The 18,821-nt window shown below is 41.3% G+C and overlaps 1 protein-coding gene across 6 annotated transcripts in view; it reads right to left on the bottom strand.

Moving 5' to 3' along the window:
• The window catches only part of AKAP9 (A-kinase anchoring protein 9), a 161,735-nt gene that overhangs the window by 2,022 nt on the left and 140,892 nt on the right, over positions 1-18,821 (bottom strand). For 5 of the 6 annotated variants that reach the window (XM_075211837.1, XM_075211836.1, XM_075211833.1 and 2 more), the window contains 17 exons: positions 17,198-17,335; positions 15,993-16,505; positions 15,270-15,336; positions 14,242-14,339; positions 13,960-14,148; positions 13,082-13,270; positions 12,393-12,537; positions 10,935-11,157; positions 9,454-9,604; positions 7,775-8,440; positions 6,388-6,596; positions 4,934-5,042; positions 3,170-3,352; positions 1,573-1,752; positions 1,221-1,453; positions 706-791; positions 252-384 (listed from right to left, as the gene is read on the bottom strand). In XM_075211837.1, coding sequence (XP_075067938.1) covers positions 252-384; positions 706-791; positions 1,221-1,453; positions 1,573-1,752; positions 3,170-3,352; positions 4,934-5,042; positions 6,388-6,596; positions 7,775-8,440; positions 9,454-9,604; positions 10,935-11,157; positions 12,393-12,537; positions 13,082-13,270; positions 13,960-14,148; positions 14,242-14,339; positions 15,270-15,336; positions 15,993-16,505; positions 17,198-17,335 — 3,512 coding nt within the window. The remainder of the gene's footprint in view (positions 1-251; positions 385-705; positions 792-1,220; positions 1,454-1,572; positions 1,753-3,169; positions 3,353-4,933; positions 5,043-6,387; positions 6,597-7,774; positions 8,441-9,453; positions 9,605-10,934; positions 11,158-12,392; positions 12,538-13,081; positions 13,271-13,959; positions 14,149-14,241; positions 14,340-15,269; positions 15,337-15,992; positions 16,506-17,197; positions 17,336-18,821) is intronic. The other variant, XM_075211832.1, reaches the window with a different exon arrangement.

Consider the following 18,821-nt stretch of genomic DNA (forward strand, 5'->3'; position numbering starts at 1 on the left):
ACATCACATGCAGACAGCACTAAGTTTTGGAACTGTCAATCTCAGAGATAACTCATTAAATTCCGTGTTCCCCATCCTGGAAAGCGGACACCTTTGGTCATGGTGAGGGTTGTGATATCTGTTACATAATAGTGCGGACGTCATATTCATACTCCGCAGTGAGGGGATGTAGCGGAATGTGGTTACAGCCAACAACTGTACATTTACTACCATTACGAACTCTGGTAATATATTAGGATACACAGAATTACCTATGTTGGGAATTCACAGTGGACTGTGGGGAATCAAAGCCTGACCGTGACCGACATGACGAATGTCTCTGCTCCCCATACAGCTCAACGCTGCCGGCTGGATGATACGGGGAATCCGTCCTCGCCTCGTTACCTGAACAAGATGCAACAATTAAAGGTTAATGTTTTATTTATTGAAGGAATCTCCAGTATTTTCTATCCTATAATAATTTTATAAGGTTAAATAACCAGTCAGCAATCCCAGTATTTAAAGTTTCTGTAAAGTGCGCCCCCACCCCAACAATTTAAATGTGTCAATGAGGTTAAAATGAATGAATTCTGCCAGTGGCCTGAGCACTGAGCCACGGGTCTGAGCACTGAGCCACGGGTCCAGTAACAGAGCCCAGTGTACAGATCTCTCCTGTCAGGTTCTGAGTGTGTGAGCAGCTGTAGTGGTGTAACGAGGTCTTCTCACCTATGCTTTGTCCAAACCCATTTCGGTTCACACCGCCTGTGCTGGGACTAGTAGCTCGCTGCCAGCGCCGCACCAGAAATTTCATCCTGCAGAGAACAAGCACCCAACAATAATATTTTTATTGTCCAGTAGAAAAATAAAAATATTTTTCAACAGTTTTACGATTCTCATTGTTCACTAAAAAGATGTCTACCAAACGCATTGTGGAAAGTGGTGCATGCGTACTGTGCCCAAAATGTGCTGTTACCCATAGTAACCAACCAGATTCCATCATTTAGTACAGTATTTACCTGTGCACCAATAATAGCCAAAGATGGAGAATTAGTATTACTATTATTTTTATATGTTTATTAACTTAAGATCCGGACAGCTGTAAAATTATAAGACTATAATAGGTTGCTATCATTTGATTACTGTCGGAACAATTAAATTGATCTCCGCATTAAATACTTGATTTTTGTTTTTTTAATACCAGGAACATTTGTTTGCAATAACTGTACATGGATCCCAGTTACCTGGAGATGGCGACTGCCACTCGTGCAGCAGAGCGGAAGCGGGTGAAGGCTCTAGAATGTTTAGTAACAACGTCCAGGTCAGTGTAGGTCGGCTGGCCGCCCATCCTGGCTATAAGAGCGAGAGTGGCTTCCTCACACTCCTGGAAGCCACCCAGCAGCAGCAGCAGGTATTTCTTCTGGTACACCAGGGCTTTCCTGAAGCTCTCCGACCTCAGGTATTTGCCGTATACTCTCTGGGGTAAGGAACACATAACCCAACATGAACATGAATTCCTGCTGGTGTTTTAGGAAAGAGCCTGAATTCAACAACACTCGGCCTTCAGCCGCACCACAGTCACATAACACCTCTCACCTTTAGAGCCACATTCTCAGTGTCCCGGCCTAGATCTCTCTGCATGGTTTCATTCCTCAGCTCAGCTTTCACTTTGCACAGCTCGGCCTCTGTTTGTTTCAGAGACTTGTGCAGATTCAGCTTCTCCCTGTGCCATGCCTCTCTCTCTGCAGCAAATGCTTCAATGTTCACTGTATTATCCTGGGAATATCGGTGGAAAGAAAACGAGATTGAACAGGCCGTGTATATAAAATGCACCGACACAAGGGAAGAGAAAAATCAAATGAAATCACTAATCATGCTGAATGATGGTAGTATCTTGTATAAAAAATGTAGGTTCACTTTAAAAGACTTCTAAAATCATCTACAAGTTGTGCTATCAATTTTCTTAAAGAGAAATGAATCCATACTCTCGCCTCTCCTACACCTGCCCCCCATCCTTTCACCTAGTAGAATGACGGGGTTCAATTCCCTGGGTCACCATAATTCTTGTGATGGAAGACTCCCAAATTCAGTATTCCCCAAGCCTGGAGGGCATGAATGGAAGGTGTCCAATGTTCATAAGTTTATAACGGTGATATAACCTGCAATGGCTAATTGTCACAGCTGTCCTATCAGGTGCAACCAGCTAAGACCGCTATCTCCAAGCGCCAAGATCCGAGAACATAGGGAAGACACCAAGACAAACACCGACACAGAGTAGCGTATACATACTAGCAGCTTAGAGAGACTGTTAGGCCGTGTACATACTGATAGGAGAATACAGGGAAGACACCAAGGCAAACACTGACCTAGAGTAGCGTATACATACTAGCACAGGCCTGGCCAACCTGTGGCACTCCAGGTGTTGTGAAACTACAAGTCCCAGCATCCCTCGTCAGCTATAAACTGGCTTTCTACTAACAAAGCATGCTGGGGCTTGTTGTTTCACAACACCTGGAGAGCCGCAGGTTGGCCAGGCCTGTGCTAGCAGCTTAGAGAGACCGTTAGGCCATGCACATACTGGCGTTGAAATTCTGCATTTAAGATGCATTTCTAAATCAGGTTAAGTACATGAAAACGGTTGTGAAAATATAAATCATTGCACCAAATGGGATGGTACAGGTCTGTGTTCTTTTGTTTCTTTTTAAGGTTTCTTGATTGATTTTTGTGCATACTTACATTCACCTCAATGACAGCGCTTTATAAACACATTGGTTTAAGGAGCATTCACATATGTGTATCGTGAAAAAAAGTAATTTCCTGCATTTTCATAGATAAATGTTTAAGAAAAACACAGTCACATAATTAATGCAATGTGATTTAAGTTTGTTTTACTTGTGTGTAACATGCCTTAAAGAAGCACTGCAACACCAGTGTGTACATAGCATTAAAGCGGTATTTCGCACAGGACAGACTATATAGCTGAAATATAAGAAGTTCCTTGTAACATTTAGAGAAATTTTCCTTCCAAATTTCAACATTTCTATTTACCTATAATAGGGTCCAGCAGAGAAAGAGCAAATGGACCTAGAGCGCTGCCTCAGCCCAAAGAAGCACAAATGTAAGCTAGCTCACAAGCATAAATAATAGTTTGCGGGCGTCATGGCTGACATGACGCTCGCAGGCGGGTACTTACATAGTCTGCGGATGGCGCTGTGGCTCTCTGACGAGACACTTCCCCCTCCAGCCTAAGCAGAGCATTCTGCAGATCGTTCTTCTCCCCGGTTAATCTACTGACATAACCGGTCAGTTCAGCATTCTGAGTCAGCAGCTTCTCCGTCAGAGTGTTTGCCGATATACCGGGCGGTAACACCAAATTCTGAAGCGATAACAGAAAGTACAATTAGGGGATCTCTAATCCTGAAGTCTTTGTATTAGTTCCAGAAAAAGGTTATCAAGAAAAAAAAATGATTTCAGCTGTTCAATGATCATGTCACACATAGATATATTCACCATTTACCTCCGCCTAAAGAGTGGGGAAGACCAGGGTCATGTGTAAAGGTGATTTACTTATGTAATATGTCATTTCTTACATATGCACTTTTGTATAACATCATTCTCCCTGATACAACTTCAAAATTCCAAGACTCCAAGTCAGCGTAGTAAGAGCTTCTATTTAGCGGTACAAGGAGCTTTTTACCAGTGTGCTCATAAATAAGTATATTGTGTAATGTTTGTTTTGGTAACAGACCTGTGATTGGAACATTCTCCTATTTTTAGTTTTTATTTAGTTTTGCTGTTAAAGAGGAGCTGTTTTGGTTTTGGATCTGGATTAACTTCGTGTTTTGGTTTTGCCAAAACTGCCCTTGCGTGTGCTGGTGTTGGATACCTATTTTTTTTCTAAAATCTCTATTTTTTTTTATAAAGTCACATAATTTTGTTCCTACATTATTAATAACCTCAATAAAATTAATTTCCAGTCAATTTTTGTCAAGTGACAAGAATACACTGCTACCCCTCCTGTTTCTGTATGAGCAATGACACTGAGCAATGTCACTGGAGACTGGAGAGTGACAAGAACACTGCTACCCCTGTTTATGTGTGAGCAATGGCACTGAGCAATGTCACTGGAGACTGGAGAGTGACAAGAACACTGCTACCCCTGTTTCTGTGTGAGCAATGGCACTGAGCAATGTCACTGGAGACTGGAGAGTGACAAGAACACTGCTACCCCTGTTTCTGTGTGAGCAATGGCACTGAGCAATGTCACTGGAGACTGGAGAGTGACAAGAACACTGCTACCCCTGTTTCTGTGTGAGCAATGGCACTGAGCAATGTCACTGGAGACTGGAGAGTGACAAGAACACTGCTACCCCTATTTCTAGGTGAGCAATGGCGCTGGATCTCCTGGGGAGGGAGGTACTTATGGAATCCAAAACCTGCGAGATCCGTCAACGCAACAATGACGTTTTATCTCGATTCAGATCAGAGGACGTACCTACTCGGATCCCCTAAGTTCGGTTGGGCTCGGTTTTCAGAAAACCGAGCCTGAGCATCTATAAATATCACCCCACCCCCCATTCTACTAGTTGGGACAGGAGACTTACTGTAAAACATGATGACTGATAGTTCCTCTTTCATGAGAATTACATGAGGTTTCAATGACCTTCTTCCTTTGTTGTAGGATAATATTTGTCCTTTATAATTTATTCAAATGACTTTACACAATAATAATAAATTAGAATAAATTAGCGTTGTCTACTGCTAATAGGAGACATGAATCCTAACTGGCCAGCATACAATAAACAATTATCTGGTGATATAAAGGCCTTACTGCAAAACAAACGATCAAAGTAAGAAAGATAAAAAAATATATGTAATAAAAGTTGCATGAAGGCTTATCAAAGCCAATAGATCAAAGTTGTCTGTAAGCGCACTGTACCATAAATCACCACCTCACCTGTCCTTGCAGTGATAATACGGCTACGTGCTCCAGCTGAGACAGGACCTCCTGAATGTTATTCTGTGACCAGGCAAAGTCATTATCGTCTGCACCCTCAAATAACACCCTGTAGAAAAAGAATAAAAGAGAGATATAATATTGCTGCATATTTATGAAAAGTGTGCTCAAATATCACACAGTAGAAATGACACATTGTTACTTTTAATCTAAATATGACAAGTAAACACTGTGTATTGTTACATAGAAACATGTTACTTATTTACTTATTCACAGTGTATTCCACAGCACAGGTAGTAAACAGTCACACAGCCGATAGACAAGTTATTAATGTAACAGAGTTACAGTGGTATGTTTGTAGTCAGGGCTGATCACCAGCCAGATGCTTGTACTCGGCATGTAAATATGGTTTATCATAGTTTATATATTTGTATTATGGGTGGGAAGAGGAGGGGAGGGAAGACACGGGTGAGGGGTGAAGTTGGGGCTTTGAGTGGTCTACAGCAATAACTAGTAATACAGTAATACTAGACTGACCTGCAAGTAGTATTAGTAACAGTATCATTGCCTCAGACGTTATACAAGTAGTTCTGAAAGTACAATACAGCACCGCCGCGGACGCTTCTGCTCTCTCTATATGTTTTATTTGGGGGGGGGGGGAATCTCCCTTTAAAAATCCTGCGTGCACCCCTGTTGTGGGACTTGCTTAGTAAGCTGTGATCTTTTTCCATTGCTGCTAACTGCTAAACCTCATTACAAAAACTGTGCACTTATCTTATATGAGACACAAACACAGAGATCCCCCACACCTACTGCTTCAATTACAGCTTCCAATATATCACATTGGATAATGTGAACATTTTCCGCTAGACAGGGGGTCGGCTCAGGGCCATATTAACAACATTATGGACCCTCGGGCAAAGCAGTGCACTTGGGCCCCTACCTACACAACCACTCACAGGAATATAAATGTAAATTATCAATAAAATTAAGTTTATATTTATAGGCACCTGAAACAAAAATCAGTGTTTAAACATTAAACAAACATGCTGCACAGCTGTGCCTTGATACATGGGTGAATCATTTTTTTCCTACTGGGCTCTGCCTATGGGGCCCAGATTCTCGTGGGGCCCAGATGCTTGTGGGGCCCCAGGGCGACTGCCAAGTGTGCCCAGGGGGAAAGACAGCCCTGGGTCGGCTGTATTTTTGCCCGTGATTTCCTGTAATTATATAAGTGCAGACAATACCTTGATACACATTACAGAGCTGTTATTTAGTATGATCACTTTCTACCTAAGTAGAAACTAACACAAACATCGTAAACTAGGGAAATAAACCGATAAAAGACAATATAAAGAATAATTTTATTTATGCATCTCTTTAAGCAGACACTACTATATAAAGGACCTCTGTACCTTGCCATGAAATACTGCAGGAATAAAGCACCATCTCACCTCTGGCTGGCCTTGGCTGCCAGCTGTCTCAGTTTAGAGGACACCTGCTGTAGCCTCCGTCTGATGAGGTCTATGCTGAAAGACGCCTCGTCTGTACCGTGATCACCATCCAACGCACTCAGAGGATCGGGGCACAAAACATTTGGGACGTGCCCTGTTAGCAGCTGGACTTCATTTCTGGCGGGGTCAGCAGAGATTTTACTTGCAGTCTAGGGATAGAAATGGGTAGTGTAATGTGTCCTTTATCATGAATACATAAATCATAATATATTTTTTATTTTAAGTGTATTCATTATGATGACATTAATCCAATGTGTTAAGATTCCCTGTTTTATTTGAATTATAGAGATCTGGTGTCAATCCTCTCCATGGACACTGGTGGTGAAAACCCTCTGGGTAGGGACTTCAGACAATCTATGATGTATCTCCAAGAGACCATTCCTCTCACCCAGGCATCTGTGGATGAATGGAACCACCTGAAGAGAAGTAGATGTAGTCCCACCGTGGAAGATCCTAGGTGGGTAACCTGCCTTCCATGCTGACTGTCTGTAGGCTTGGGAGCTGGACGATTAGCTGTCCAAGCCTGTTTTCCCATGAGAGGAGAGGAGGTTTGTTCCCTGGACGGCCGTCTCCTTGTGCCTTCTCAGAGGTGAGAAAAGAGCAAAACCAAGTGTCTGGGGACATTAGCAGAGAGAAAGGAACGCATTCCCCAAGTGGCCAGGGAAATAATCTTGTCCAGTTCAGGACCAAACAACAACTCCCTAGAGAAGCGTAGGGACTCCGAGGGCGTCCCCCAGATATTTAGAGCCCTCATTGATATGTTCCGCGGCTGAGCGGATGCTGGTCTTTTGGAAATGGGAGGAAAATGTAAAAAAAAAAAAAAAAAAAAAAAAAAAGTTGTTAAAAAAAGCGGCTGCCTATAGCAGCCATTATAATCAGCGTCCATCTCCAGTGGCCACATCAGAAACACTGATTGTTAGATGTATTTCAATTTTATAAATTACACTTTTAGGATTAATTAGTAAAAAACCATGAAGGGTCTCCAAAAGTGATTGTCACCATCATGAAATCAGCAGTACCGACGTTCTGTGTGGATCTCCCGGTGCAGTTTATGCTCCACCAGAGCACAGTCTCACAACAGCAACAACAATGAACAAACTCTGGGAATCATTCGCTAAACTTTGTGGACGACGCGTTTCACCAGGTGAAATTTCTCAAAGATCAATTATTCTCTCTTACACGTATCTAAAGCTAGAAAAATGCAGGAATCCGTAATTATACACAATTATTGCTTAAGATTTAAAAGAGAAATAACATTGCATACATATCCATAAAACACAGTAAACATTACTTTGATATTTAATGACTAAAATAACATTGAACTTACAGATATTTCCACAAGATCTCTTCTTTCAGAACCATTTTCTTTGCCGCTTTTGTGTGCATTATCCTGAAGTTTCTGGATTGTCTCCTTCAGCTGCTTCTCCTCTGTCTGGAACCTCCTGACCTCCATCTCTCTCTCCTGCACCTGCTGCTGAAGCTCTTTCACCGTGGCCATCAGTTCCTCCACCTGTTTTCCAGCGAGTTTTGTGGCATCTTGCTCGGCTTCTAACTCTTTCCCTAGGACTTGCCTCTGCTCTTCTAAGCTCTGCCTCAGTTGAACACACTCCAGCTTATAGCTCTCCAAATCGCTCACCAACTCTACTACACGATGATGTTTACTATCTAACTGAGACTGCAGTTCTCGCAGTAAGTCCTCGGTTAGTCTGTGTCCTTCTGATTGTCCATTTCCGTCAGTGCTCTGCACGTTGGCCTCTAATCCTTGTTTGCATTCGAGGGCATTAGCCAGTTCACTAGATCGAGTCTTTTCGGCATCCAGAAAAGCCTGAAGCTCTGATACTTTGCTGCGCTCTTGGGACAGCTCCACGTCATACAGATTGTCCCTGGATGCTATTTGCTCTTGGAGATTCTTAACGGACTGCTTTTCTTCTTCCAAACTCTTACTGGTCTCCAGATTCTTGGACTTCTGGTCCTCTAAAAGTATTTGAAGATCCTAATAGAAAAAAATCCGTTATTGACTTAATGTAATACAAATGGACCGGTGATAATTGTTCTAAGTACTGTAGATTTTAAGCATTAATGACGATTAATATTCCTGGCTTTATAGATTAACAGGTGTGACATAGTCCACTAACAAGTAGACCAATGCCATTTCCTATGAAAATCCTTGAATCCATACCCCTCTAAAGACAACATGACTTCTGGACGGTGCAGGAGCTGCACCATCAAGAGACAGATTATGTTCCCCACCAAAGACAAATAAGATGCACTTTTAGAAGTACGGTGGGTGCTGGAGGTGCGGCCGTCACTGGGTCCTGCAATGCTGCAGTTGGTAAATGGGCCCCGCCTCCCCTCCGATTCCCCTGCCCCACCCCGGTACCCTCTTCTGAGCGGTGGCACATTGTAACGATGAGTTACATTGTTCCAGTTTGTTACATCACATTACAGTGACACTATAGTAATCTATGGTAAAAATTAAGCAAACCGATAATAGTGATTACTATGTTGCTAGAATAACAAGCAACAAGCTGCAAAGCAACAATAACAATGATTCATGTATATGTTCATACATTCAATGCATTATGTCCCAACTGTTAATGTCTTTAATGTGTAGCCAATATTGAACCTGGCTCAGGTAATCACCCTCATCGCTACACCAATATTTAATAACATATTCTATTCCCAGAACAGTTTAAGTCAGTGATGGGCAACCTGATACACTTCAGGGGCCACATGGAGGGCTACTTGACCTTCAGAAGGGCCACACTTACCCTTAATCTGTAAGTAATAAGTTAAAACAAGAAAGAGACACCTATCTGTAATAACATATCAGCAGGCGTTTTAAACAAGTGTTACAAGCTGTAAAAATCACGTCTGACAATAAAGCAGGGAAGAGCTGGGGGTCACAGGTTAAGGCTTGGAGGGCATCCTGTTGCCCATCACTGGTTTATGTACCGGTGAGGAGCATATGGCCCTCACACTCGGAGGTAATATTAAACATCTCACCTCCAGCTCCTCTTTTTCCCTCTGCTCGTTCCGTTCCCTCTTTGTCTTCTCTTTCTCCAGAGTCCACTGCAGCTCTCTGCTCTTCTTCTGTTCATTGGCCAACGTATCATTAGCGCTGTCCAGTTCATCTCTTCTCTTCTTCACTTCCACCCTGACATAAAAAAAAAAGTTTAGTATGTCAATTATAATTCTCCTTCTTTTACAGAAGACAAATGTGGTCAGCCTCTTAACATCTTGTATTCCTAAGAGCATAACACACAATTTCCATGTTATGAAGAAACTGTTTCAGTTCTCAATCAGTGTAAGTAAAGGCCCTCATGACTGACGGCCAAACGGAGTTCTTGCCGACACCATCATTAAATCTCATACATGAAATGTGAAATTCTGCAGCGCAGATACAGTGTTGTGACGTCCACTTACGAAGAGGAGTGCGGATTTAAAGGTAACGAGGGCGGCACCTGCGGGAATGAAGAAACGTTTGCTCCGTCCAGTAGGGGAAGTGGATCTTAGGTGTTCCTTGTGGAGTACAGATTAGGTGGATGAGCGCACTTACTTTGTACCATCATGTAAAAGTGAGATTTTGTTTTGGCATAGATTAAACAAAGGGGTGGAGAAGGGACATTTACAGAGGGGGGCTAAATTTGACATAATTGGAAACTGGGACTCATCCTGTACTTTTAGTGGGACAATCTACAAGCCTCCACCTACTTCTTAGAAACAGAGCATTTCTAGATGAAATTTCAATCAATGTAAACAGAGTCCATCATACACTCATAAGTGACATGTAGTAAAGACAGGTCTGAACGACTGAAGACAAAAATGAAGATGGATAAAGCAATATTTTATAAAAACTTTACATGAATAAAGTAAAGTGTTAGTAAGTTGAACCTTAAACTGACAATTACCTATTGTGCACATTTTTTGGTGCATTTGCAAACCAGTGAAACTAGGTGCAAAGCATGGAGCAAAGACGGGGAGAACAGGGAGTGGGGGAGAGCAGAGAGTGGGGGAGAGCAGAGAGTGGGGGAGAGCAGAGAGTGGGGGTCAGCAGAGAGTGGGGGTCAGCAGAGAGTGGGGGACAGCAGAGAGTGGGGGAGAGCAGGGAGTGGGGGACAGCAGGGAGTGGGGGACAGCAGGGAGTGGGGGACAGCAGAGAGTGGGGGAGAACAGGGAGTGGGGGAGAGCGCGTGAGGAAAGGAAGGGGACAGTGAGGCGCAAGAAGGGGGCACACATTGCTTTTGCACATTTCAGACACCTTTATAACATTTTCTCAATTCATATACACAGGATAACACTAAAGAGTTTGTGTCTCTTCAAGGTTAATATTAAAATATTTATGTTGTGTTTTTGGCTGGAGTTGCACAGTAGGTAACCAACTTAATCCATCATAAAAATAGGAATCATGAAAACAACCAGGATTATGCTTTTAAGAAACAGCTCTATACCAGGCATCAGTGAGTGTTTTACTTCAGACAACTCACCTGACAGACTCTAATTCTTTAAAGTGCTTGTGTTGGAGCTTGAGAGCAGATTCAAGTTCCATCTTGGTTAGTGCAAGTTGATTCTTTATTTCGGCTGAGAAGAGCCTCTCGGACTCCAGCTGTTCTTGCAGCTCATTGGCTTTTGTTGTTATACTGTTGAGCTGTAAGTAAATTTCTTTTGAGTGTGCGGGCTGATCCTGTGGATTGTGCTGTACGCCCCCTGCTGGAAGACAAGAACACAATGATTATAACTGTGGGGAACTCATGTAGAATGTACATGATGAGCATTCAGTTAGAATGGCAATATGCTGGAAGATCATAACATACCGTTTAGGTGACAGTGGGTATCAACACTACCTACCCTCTCCAAACTAAAATGGAAGGTTGGGCGATACCCCAAACAGCAGCGATATGTCAGAGAATCTTTTTAATGGGGGTGCCCACTTTTGTACAACCCACCCTCTTTAAACAGCCCCACATCTCCCTCATTATAGTGCTTTTCACGTGTCTTGTTTCTTGAGACCTACATAGTTACCCATTCACAGCTGCTTGTCCATAGTTTTTCACATGAGGAGGAGCAGATAATTCTCCATTAATACCATTCCTAGAAATTCAATTTGCTCGGATGGTGGGTGTGGAGTAAATCTAGCACCTAAATGTATGGCTGTAGCTCCTGTCCAATCAAGGCCCACTATTTACTATGTAACTCCCATCCTGGTGGAATTCAATCTCCTATGTATTCTCTCTGTAGGAAACAGAGTTCTCCTGCAACTCTTACTATGAAAAGCGGTAAAAGTGGGGGGAGTCCAACAGAAGTGCTTTTAAATATGTTTTAGTGACAAGTTCATAAAACTCAATCGTCTGCTTAAGAACCACCAAAAGAACATATTACCCAAGATTACCCAGTTAAATAAATTAATTCACCTATGCATAGCTTAAAGAAAACTCATCCTGATACATCAGGTAATGGACAGGGAAGGATCCTCACCAAATCGCTACTGGGGGGGGGGGGGGGGGTGGCTTCCCCTAAGTTGGACAACCCCTTTAAAAAGTTCCTGTTCTTTATTCCTTACCAAAAATCTATTTTTTTTTTTTTTTTATTGAAACTACTCTTCATTTAGAGAAACATATTTGTCCGCAGAAGGAGCATGAATAAGAGCAATATTTCATATATTTGATGATTTTATAACTCTGTCAATGTTTTAAGAATTTCAATGATAGTAGGCAGGGGGGAGGGGGAGGGGAAAGGGAGCACTGCATGGGATTGGGAAGGGATACAGGGAGGGACCAACATAGATGGGGAAAAAAATCCCAATGGAAACACCAAAAATCATCTATAAAACATTATCTACAGGGCTGGAAAAATCACACACACACACCATAATAGGTGATGCCTTCTCTCAACCTCGGAGCCCCTCATATTTTTACAACTGATACACACAAAAGAAAAAAAGATACCTTCAGTATTTGCATGAAATAGTGGATTGATTTCAGTATCATTTGGAAAATTGGTCAGCTGGGCTCGGAGATCTTGAATTTCAAGTAACAAACTCCGGCGGTCGGCATTTTGTATACAGTCCATGGCGTTAATCTGCTCCATCCCCTGGTAGGAAAGACACAAGCCCAACCAGGTAACTATACAGCAACAAGACTTCCTTTAGTCTTGACAAATACTAAAGTATTTAAGTGTATTATTAACACTTTAATATACACATAAAAAAACAACACACACCTACCCAACTGATAAGATGATCTGCAAGCCTGGTTATTTAAAACAAACATTTAATATTATCAGTTTCATATTATCAGCTCCCTCCAGCACTAAAACTGGCCACATGGGCCTATCCTGCCATAATATGGCCAAATTAGTGGTGCCTGGAGGTGCGGTTGGACCAAGACCGTGCACACCAGCTGGTCATTCTTTAACTGCATGTACTAACATATAAGGATTCCGTCAATTTCAAGCAGATATTGCAGTAGTTTTCCAGCACACACACTCTGCACTATATCAGGCTGATTGACTAATCGGCTGTAATATTGCAGCGTGTGCGAGTTCATTCTACTAACAGTCTCACATCTTTGAACATAAATATAAATCGCATACATCAAAGCACAGACATAGGATTGGCTAATATCACACCAATCACCTGCTCCTGAAGTCTGTGCTGCATTTGATGTAACAGTGCAGTTGCATTACAGTTGCCCAGTGCAGCCAACTGACTGTGGAAAGCGGACATCAGTACATCCTGCTCTCTGCAGAAGACATCCTGTATCGCCCTGATCAGCTCGCCTCTCCAGTCTGGGGTAGGGTCATGAAAATCTGACCTTGTATGAGCCTAAAATATAAAATGAATCCCAATTATTAAAACTTTATTTTAGATCACAAATATACACTTCTGGCCGCTGGAATATAGTTGGATTTGGAACAACACCATAATGCTTTTTGATTTCTCCTCCCTCAACCACACTTTTCTATTACTACTGGAATATAATATGCTACATCTTCTGATACTACATACAGCTGTCGTAGGTGATAAAGTGATTATGTAGTAGACAAAAACAATGATACTCCGATTGCAGAGCTTGTAAAACCATTATATAGGGAAGGTTAACTCCTGCAGCAAGATTAATATTCATTCTGCTTTGTACAGAAGCAGCATTATTATATATTCATCCCTTAATAGGTACATTACACAAATACTAAGAGAAAGTAAATAATGAAGGTTATTGCTCCTTGACTGGGAGAAAAGGACGTCTAATAATTTGTAACCAACTACTATATTTATGGACACCTTATTTCTCGTCATATTAATATGTATTGTAAAGTGGAAGTTACTGTTTGATCTGAAATTAAATGGAACTGAAAATGGAAATGGAAATGAAACATCAGCGACAGGCAGGTAGAAAGGTTTGCTTGGTGCGACATAGCAACAACTTGTAAATAGAGAATTGTTCAGTCTTGGGATTGCCATCAAAGTCCTTAATGCAGCAACATCAGACTTAGTCCACTGTTGTGTATACAAACCTCAGACTCCTTGTGGATGTGTATTTTGCTGATCAAGGCTTTCAGAGAAGCAATGGTCTCTAGTAAAGCCTTTCTTTCCTGACACCAGGGCTGTCTGTTCACAGTGAACGATGTCTCTTCACTGGGGCCGTCGGCCTCCGTCAGTGACAACACTTGCATCCCCTCCTGATGGACGACCCTTAACAAGTCCTGTAAGCACAGGGGACACGGCTATTTAGTAAGAGCGCTAGATACATGGATACACACAGGAATCGGGTGTAAGACGGGTGTAGTTACTAGTACCTTGATCTGGCTTGGAATGAACTCATCATCGTCACCTCTCAGTCCTGGGATCTGGTCAAAGCTCTGTACATCATAAGTCCCCTGACTCCAATCACACTCTGTTCCCACACACCACAAAACAAAAAAAAAAAAATGATTTAAATAAATAATAAAATCAGATATTTACTTTACACAGCACATGAAATACAGGAAAACAAGGAAGTACTATGTCTACAAAATGATGTGTGACCAAAATTAAAGGTGAAAGTTTATCCTGCAGATCAACCTGCCCCTTCCATAGGCCGCTAACCACAAGGTGTCTGTACGTAAAATTGTTTACTGTGGAACACGTCCCTGTCATCTTACGCTGATGAGTAAAATGTGGGAGCAATTAAGGTGCCGGCACAATAACAAAATGTGGCTTTCATAAAATACTTGCAATGTAACTGGCTTTTTCAGACTAACTTAACACTTAGTACCCAAGAGTAGGAAATTATAACTAGAATGACCATTGATACTAGAATAACAATTAAAATGTCTATTTTTCTAAGAATCTTCTGCAGAAACTGCTTAAAAGGAGTAAATAAGACACACACACAAATACGTTTTTACGTCCTATGAACTTTTTAATATTATATGATGTCCAGCTGTTTAGCCATTCAATAAAATAAAATGTAAAGCACATTTTCAGATCCCTACACCTTTGTAATATATGCCCTACTGAGGCAGGTTTCTCTACCAGTTGTGCTGAGCTAAAGGATAGTTGTTCAATCAGTTACTTCACTTTTAAAAGGATAAGACCACCTTAGTGGGCTTTTTATGGGACTGATTAAATGTGCAAAATAGACCTAAAGTGTTTATTGTGCCAATATAAACACTATCTTACAGCTGCACTGCCACCTATGAAAATATATTTACTTATGTGCACTCTCCCTAGCCGGAGTATTTAGTACACAAGGCATCACGTAGAAAATCATTTCACTAAAAAACTGACAGGTGCTCCTTAAACCTGCAGGTAAACAATTTATCCAGAGGGATGTTGATCTCACCACTAGAGGCAGCGTCGGTGAAGTGTAACGATGTAGACAGCGCAGAATCTGGCACAGCTCCTCCTGCCTGGAGGCAAAAGAGAAATGAAACAGTCTTTAAAAAACAAAAATAAACAAAACACTCAACCACATAATACAATGATTTTGACTTTTATATTTCATATTTCTGAAGTATAGATAAAATGGCACACTTTCTGAAATTTCTGCATTAATCAACTTCTTTTCCTGGAGTGTTTTTGGGGTCCAACGCCTCAGACAAAGGGAGGTACCATATTAACAGCAAAATTAATAGGCGCGTGGAACGCTTGTGGGAATAAAAGCAACAAAACTAATTTAAAAGGCGCTACCTAGATAATTACGTTGGAAATTGTTGCAAACTTTAGAAACTCCCAAGGACCCTTCTGGCAGGTTACAAATGAAGCTTAGATCTTATGCCCTCATAGGCAGATAGGGTAAAAATCAAAAGAGTACATATACTATTAATTATTATTACATTTATAAGGACATTTTTCTAATTTTATTATTTGTTGATTTGATTTTTACTTATTTAGTAACAGTTTAAACCAAGGGGTTGACATGAAATGTTACTTTCTGCCAACAAATGTCTGGGTACAATGTAAAAGTACCAACCAGACAGAAGTGTTCTGGGTACAGAAAGGAAATGACCAATTGTTTTCCTTTTAATGTAATCTGTAAATGAATTTACTTTCATAAACCACTTACTGAGGTTTTCAGGGCTTGAATTACGGCTTTCAGAGAGTCGCACTCGTCAGTGAGCGCCTGTACAGAGGCGTACTGATCTCTCCTCAGAGAGTCCACTTCACTGATGTGCCTGGCCTCCATGTCCAGGATCTCGGCCGCGTGGAGCTCCTGCATTTGGCCGATCTTATCCGTGTAGCGCTCCATTAAGTCGGCCACCTCATCAGAGTTGTTGCTCAGCGGTGCAGCCCTCAGCTCGTTCTGCACTCCTATATGTTTGTGGTTAACCCGTGACGTCTGGTTGCTGCTGTTCACACTGGAGATTTTATCAGTCTGCGATGATGACGTTGCCGTGTCGAGGGTCGTCCAATCTGGACTTCTGACACCGTCCGTGAAGTCTATACCAGACTTGTTTTGCTGCTCTTCTTGCTGAAGTTCCCTTTTCATGTAAAATGCCAACTTCTCCTCAGCATGGGCAAAACATTTCTTCACTTCCCGAAGGTCTTCTTCAAGATGGGCTAAACTGGAATCTTTTACCTGAGGAATCAGTAAATATTTATTACTTTTAAAGCAAAGCAGATCTTACCAGTAGTGAAAGCAGTGTTCAGATTAACCTATACAAAAATGGGTTAAATGGGGGCATTAACACCTAGGAATAGATTTATCTGGGCTTCCGCTCACTCTATCCAGAGCCCCTGGGACGTTCTGCTCAAGGATCCTTTGCCGGGGCTGTCAGATACTGATTGCTCATCTCCCCTTCCCCCTCAACCTGCCACCATATAAAATGGAGATCTTTATTTATTTGCTGATTCTGTATTATATGCTACATGCAGTTGTTTTCTGGGGTGGAGTCATCTTAAGAAATTCTAAGCGATTTTGTGGGCTGAACTAGCGGCCATGAGAGTGCAGACTCAACTCACTAGAAACAAGTGCTTCATGAATACTGTCCATGTGGTACTCAGTGATGTCACTGGTTCCTAGTGAACCAATAGGCTGTAATTCCATGAATAATACTTTACTCCACAAAAAGACTGTACGTATAAAATAACTGGCTGGAATGAATTCCCCACCAGTGATGCTATAACGTGATCACGCCAGGTTACAGGCACCGATCAGTGGCTTGTAATATCCCCACTGAACAGTAACGCACAGCCATACATCTAGACTGCAGAAATACTATTGTGTCAATACAATTCTTATTTTAAAAGCAGTCCAAATGTTTCACCCACCATCAGCTCTTGTTTAAGTTTTTCTGTGGTCTCTCTGTAATGACTCAGTTCTTCTCTGGCAGCGTTCCTTTCTGCTTCAATAATTTTGATTTTGTGTTCCAGGTCATTGACAGGGTTATCAGATACCTCATTACTTCCCTGCAAATACATACAAACATTATAGTGTCAGAGCCATAGAAAATACAGTAAGTGCTGAATGTAAACATTGAAGTCACATGTATAAATCATGTGACTACTAGAGCCAATCGTATGTATACAGGGCACTGAAGGGGTCACATGAGCGCAGTTACCTAGCAACTGCCAGGGCTGGTAAACAAAGCACTCAGCAGTTATCAAAAAAAATAAAATAAAAATGAATTATTACAGAAAGGTGTAGTATTATATTGATATTAAGCCACCAGATGAGTTACCTTCTATAAATAACAATTAATGTGACACAAATAAAAAAATTAAAATAAAAAGTAGAAGGTAATAGCAAAGGCAAAATGGTCAGCAAAATGATCAATTGCAATGTAGAGAAAGACAAACAAATAAAAGATAAATATTCATGAGAGCTAAGTCAACAAAATAGACAAAATCTCAAACAACAAGATAAACTGAAATCTTCATTTAGACCCTCTGGGAATAGTGAATTTAAATGATGGACTCGTCTACGTATTTTTTATAATAACAATTAGTCACAATTGCCACCACAACAGCGATCTAGCTGATAAATACAAGTCACTTTCTGAGGTGCAAGAGGACAATCTATGTATAAGTCAAATAGTTCTGCACAACGGCAGACGAAATGATCAAAACACAAATGTTCCCAAAACAAAAATGTCCTTAAATTATAACCAAACCAAAGAATTAGAACTATTGTAAGACATACATATGAAAGGGTCAGTTTTTGCTGATGGGAGACCATTTCTCAAAATATTCTCACTAAATATCCAGAGAGCCAAAATAAACATAAACCAAAAGTATAATTGTGAAGTAAAAATGTGATTTGTCATAATGGTAACTGCTCAGTTTATTTAGTTATTCCCAAATTGTGCTACAGGTGAGCGGCATATAGAGATTGCTGCACTTTAGATCAGCTCTGTGCCCTACCTCCCAAATCATCATATTTTTCCCAAAAATATAAAAACATTTAAAAATGAGTGAAGACAGTGGGCAATTACATGGTAGTGCCAAGGAGTCAGTCATCACACCAGAAGCAAAGTAGTTTAGAAGATCAACTGATTACCATCTCTGTTCAACTACTGGACCCAGTGAGTGCAACTGCCATTGCTCTCATTGGCCGTATCTATTCCTTCTTTGGTGATCTCAGCAGCCACCGAACTAGGGGAACAACTGTCCTGGCTCTACAGCAGCAAGAATGATACTGAAGAAAAGTACCAAGCTACACACACTGACCCCCAAACTGAGAGATAACCCCAAGAGATACGATAAATGATGAGGGGCAGTTTTAAAATTTCTACAGCGACTGGTTCATGTTTTGTGTTGCTGCCGTCCGCTGTCTCACCAACCATACTGTACCACAGACAGCTGCAAAAAATGCCAGTCGTCAATGGCTGCTGCCATCATGTGTTCCCCACAACTCTTATATTGTAAGCTTACATATATATATATATATAAATAT

This window comes from Mixophyes fleayi, chromosome 5 (genome assembly GCF_038048845.1).
Source record: "Mixophyes fleayi isolate aMixFle1 chromosome 5, aMixFle1.hap1, whole genome shotgun sequence".
NCBI lineage: Eukaryota > Metazoa > Chordata > Amphibia > Anura > Limnodynastidae > Mixophyes > Mixophyes fleayi.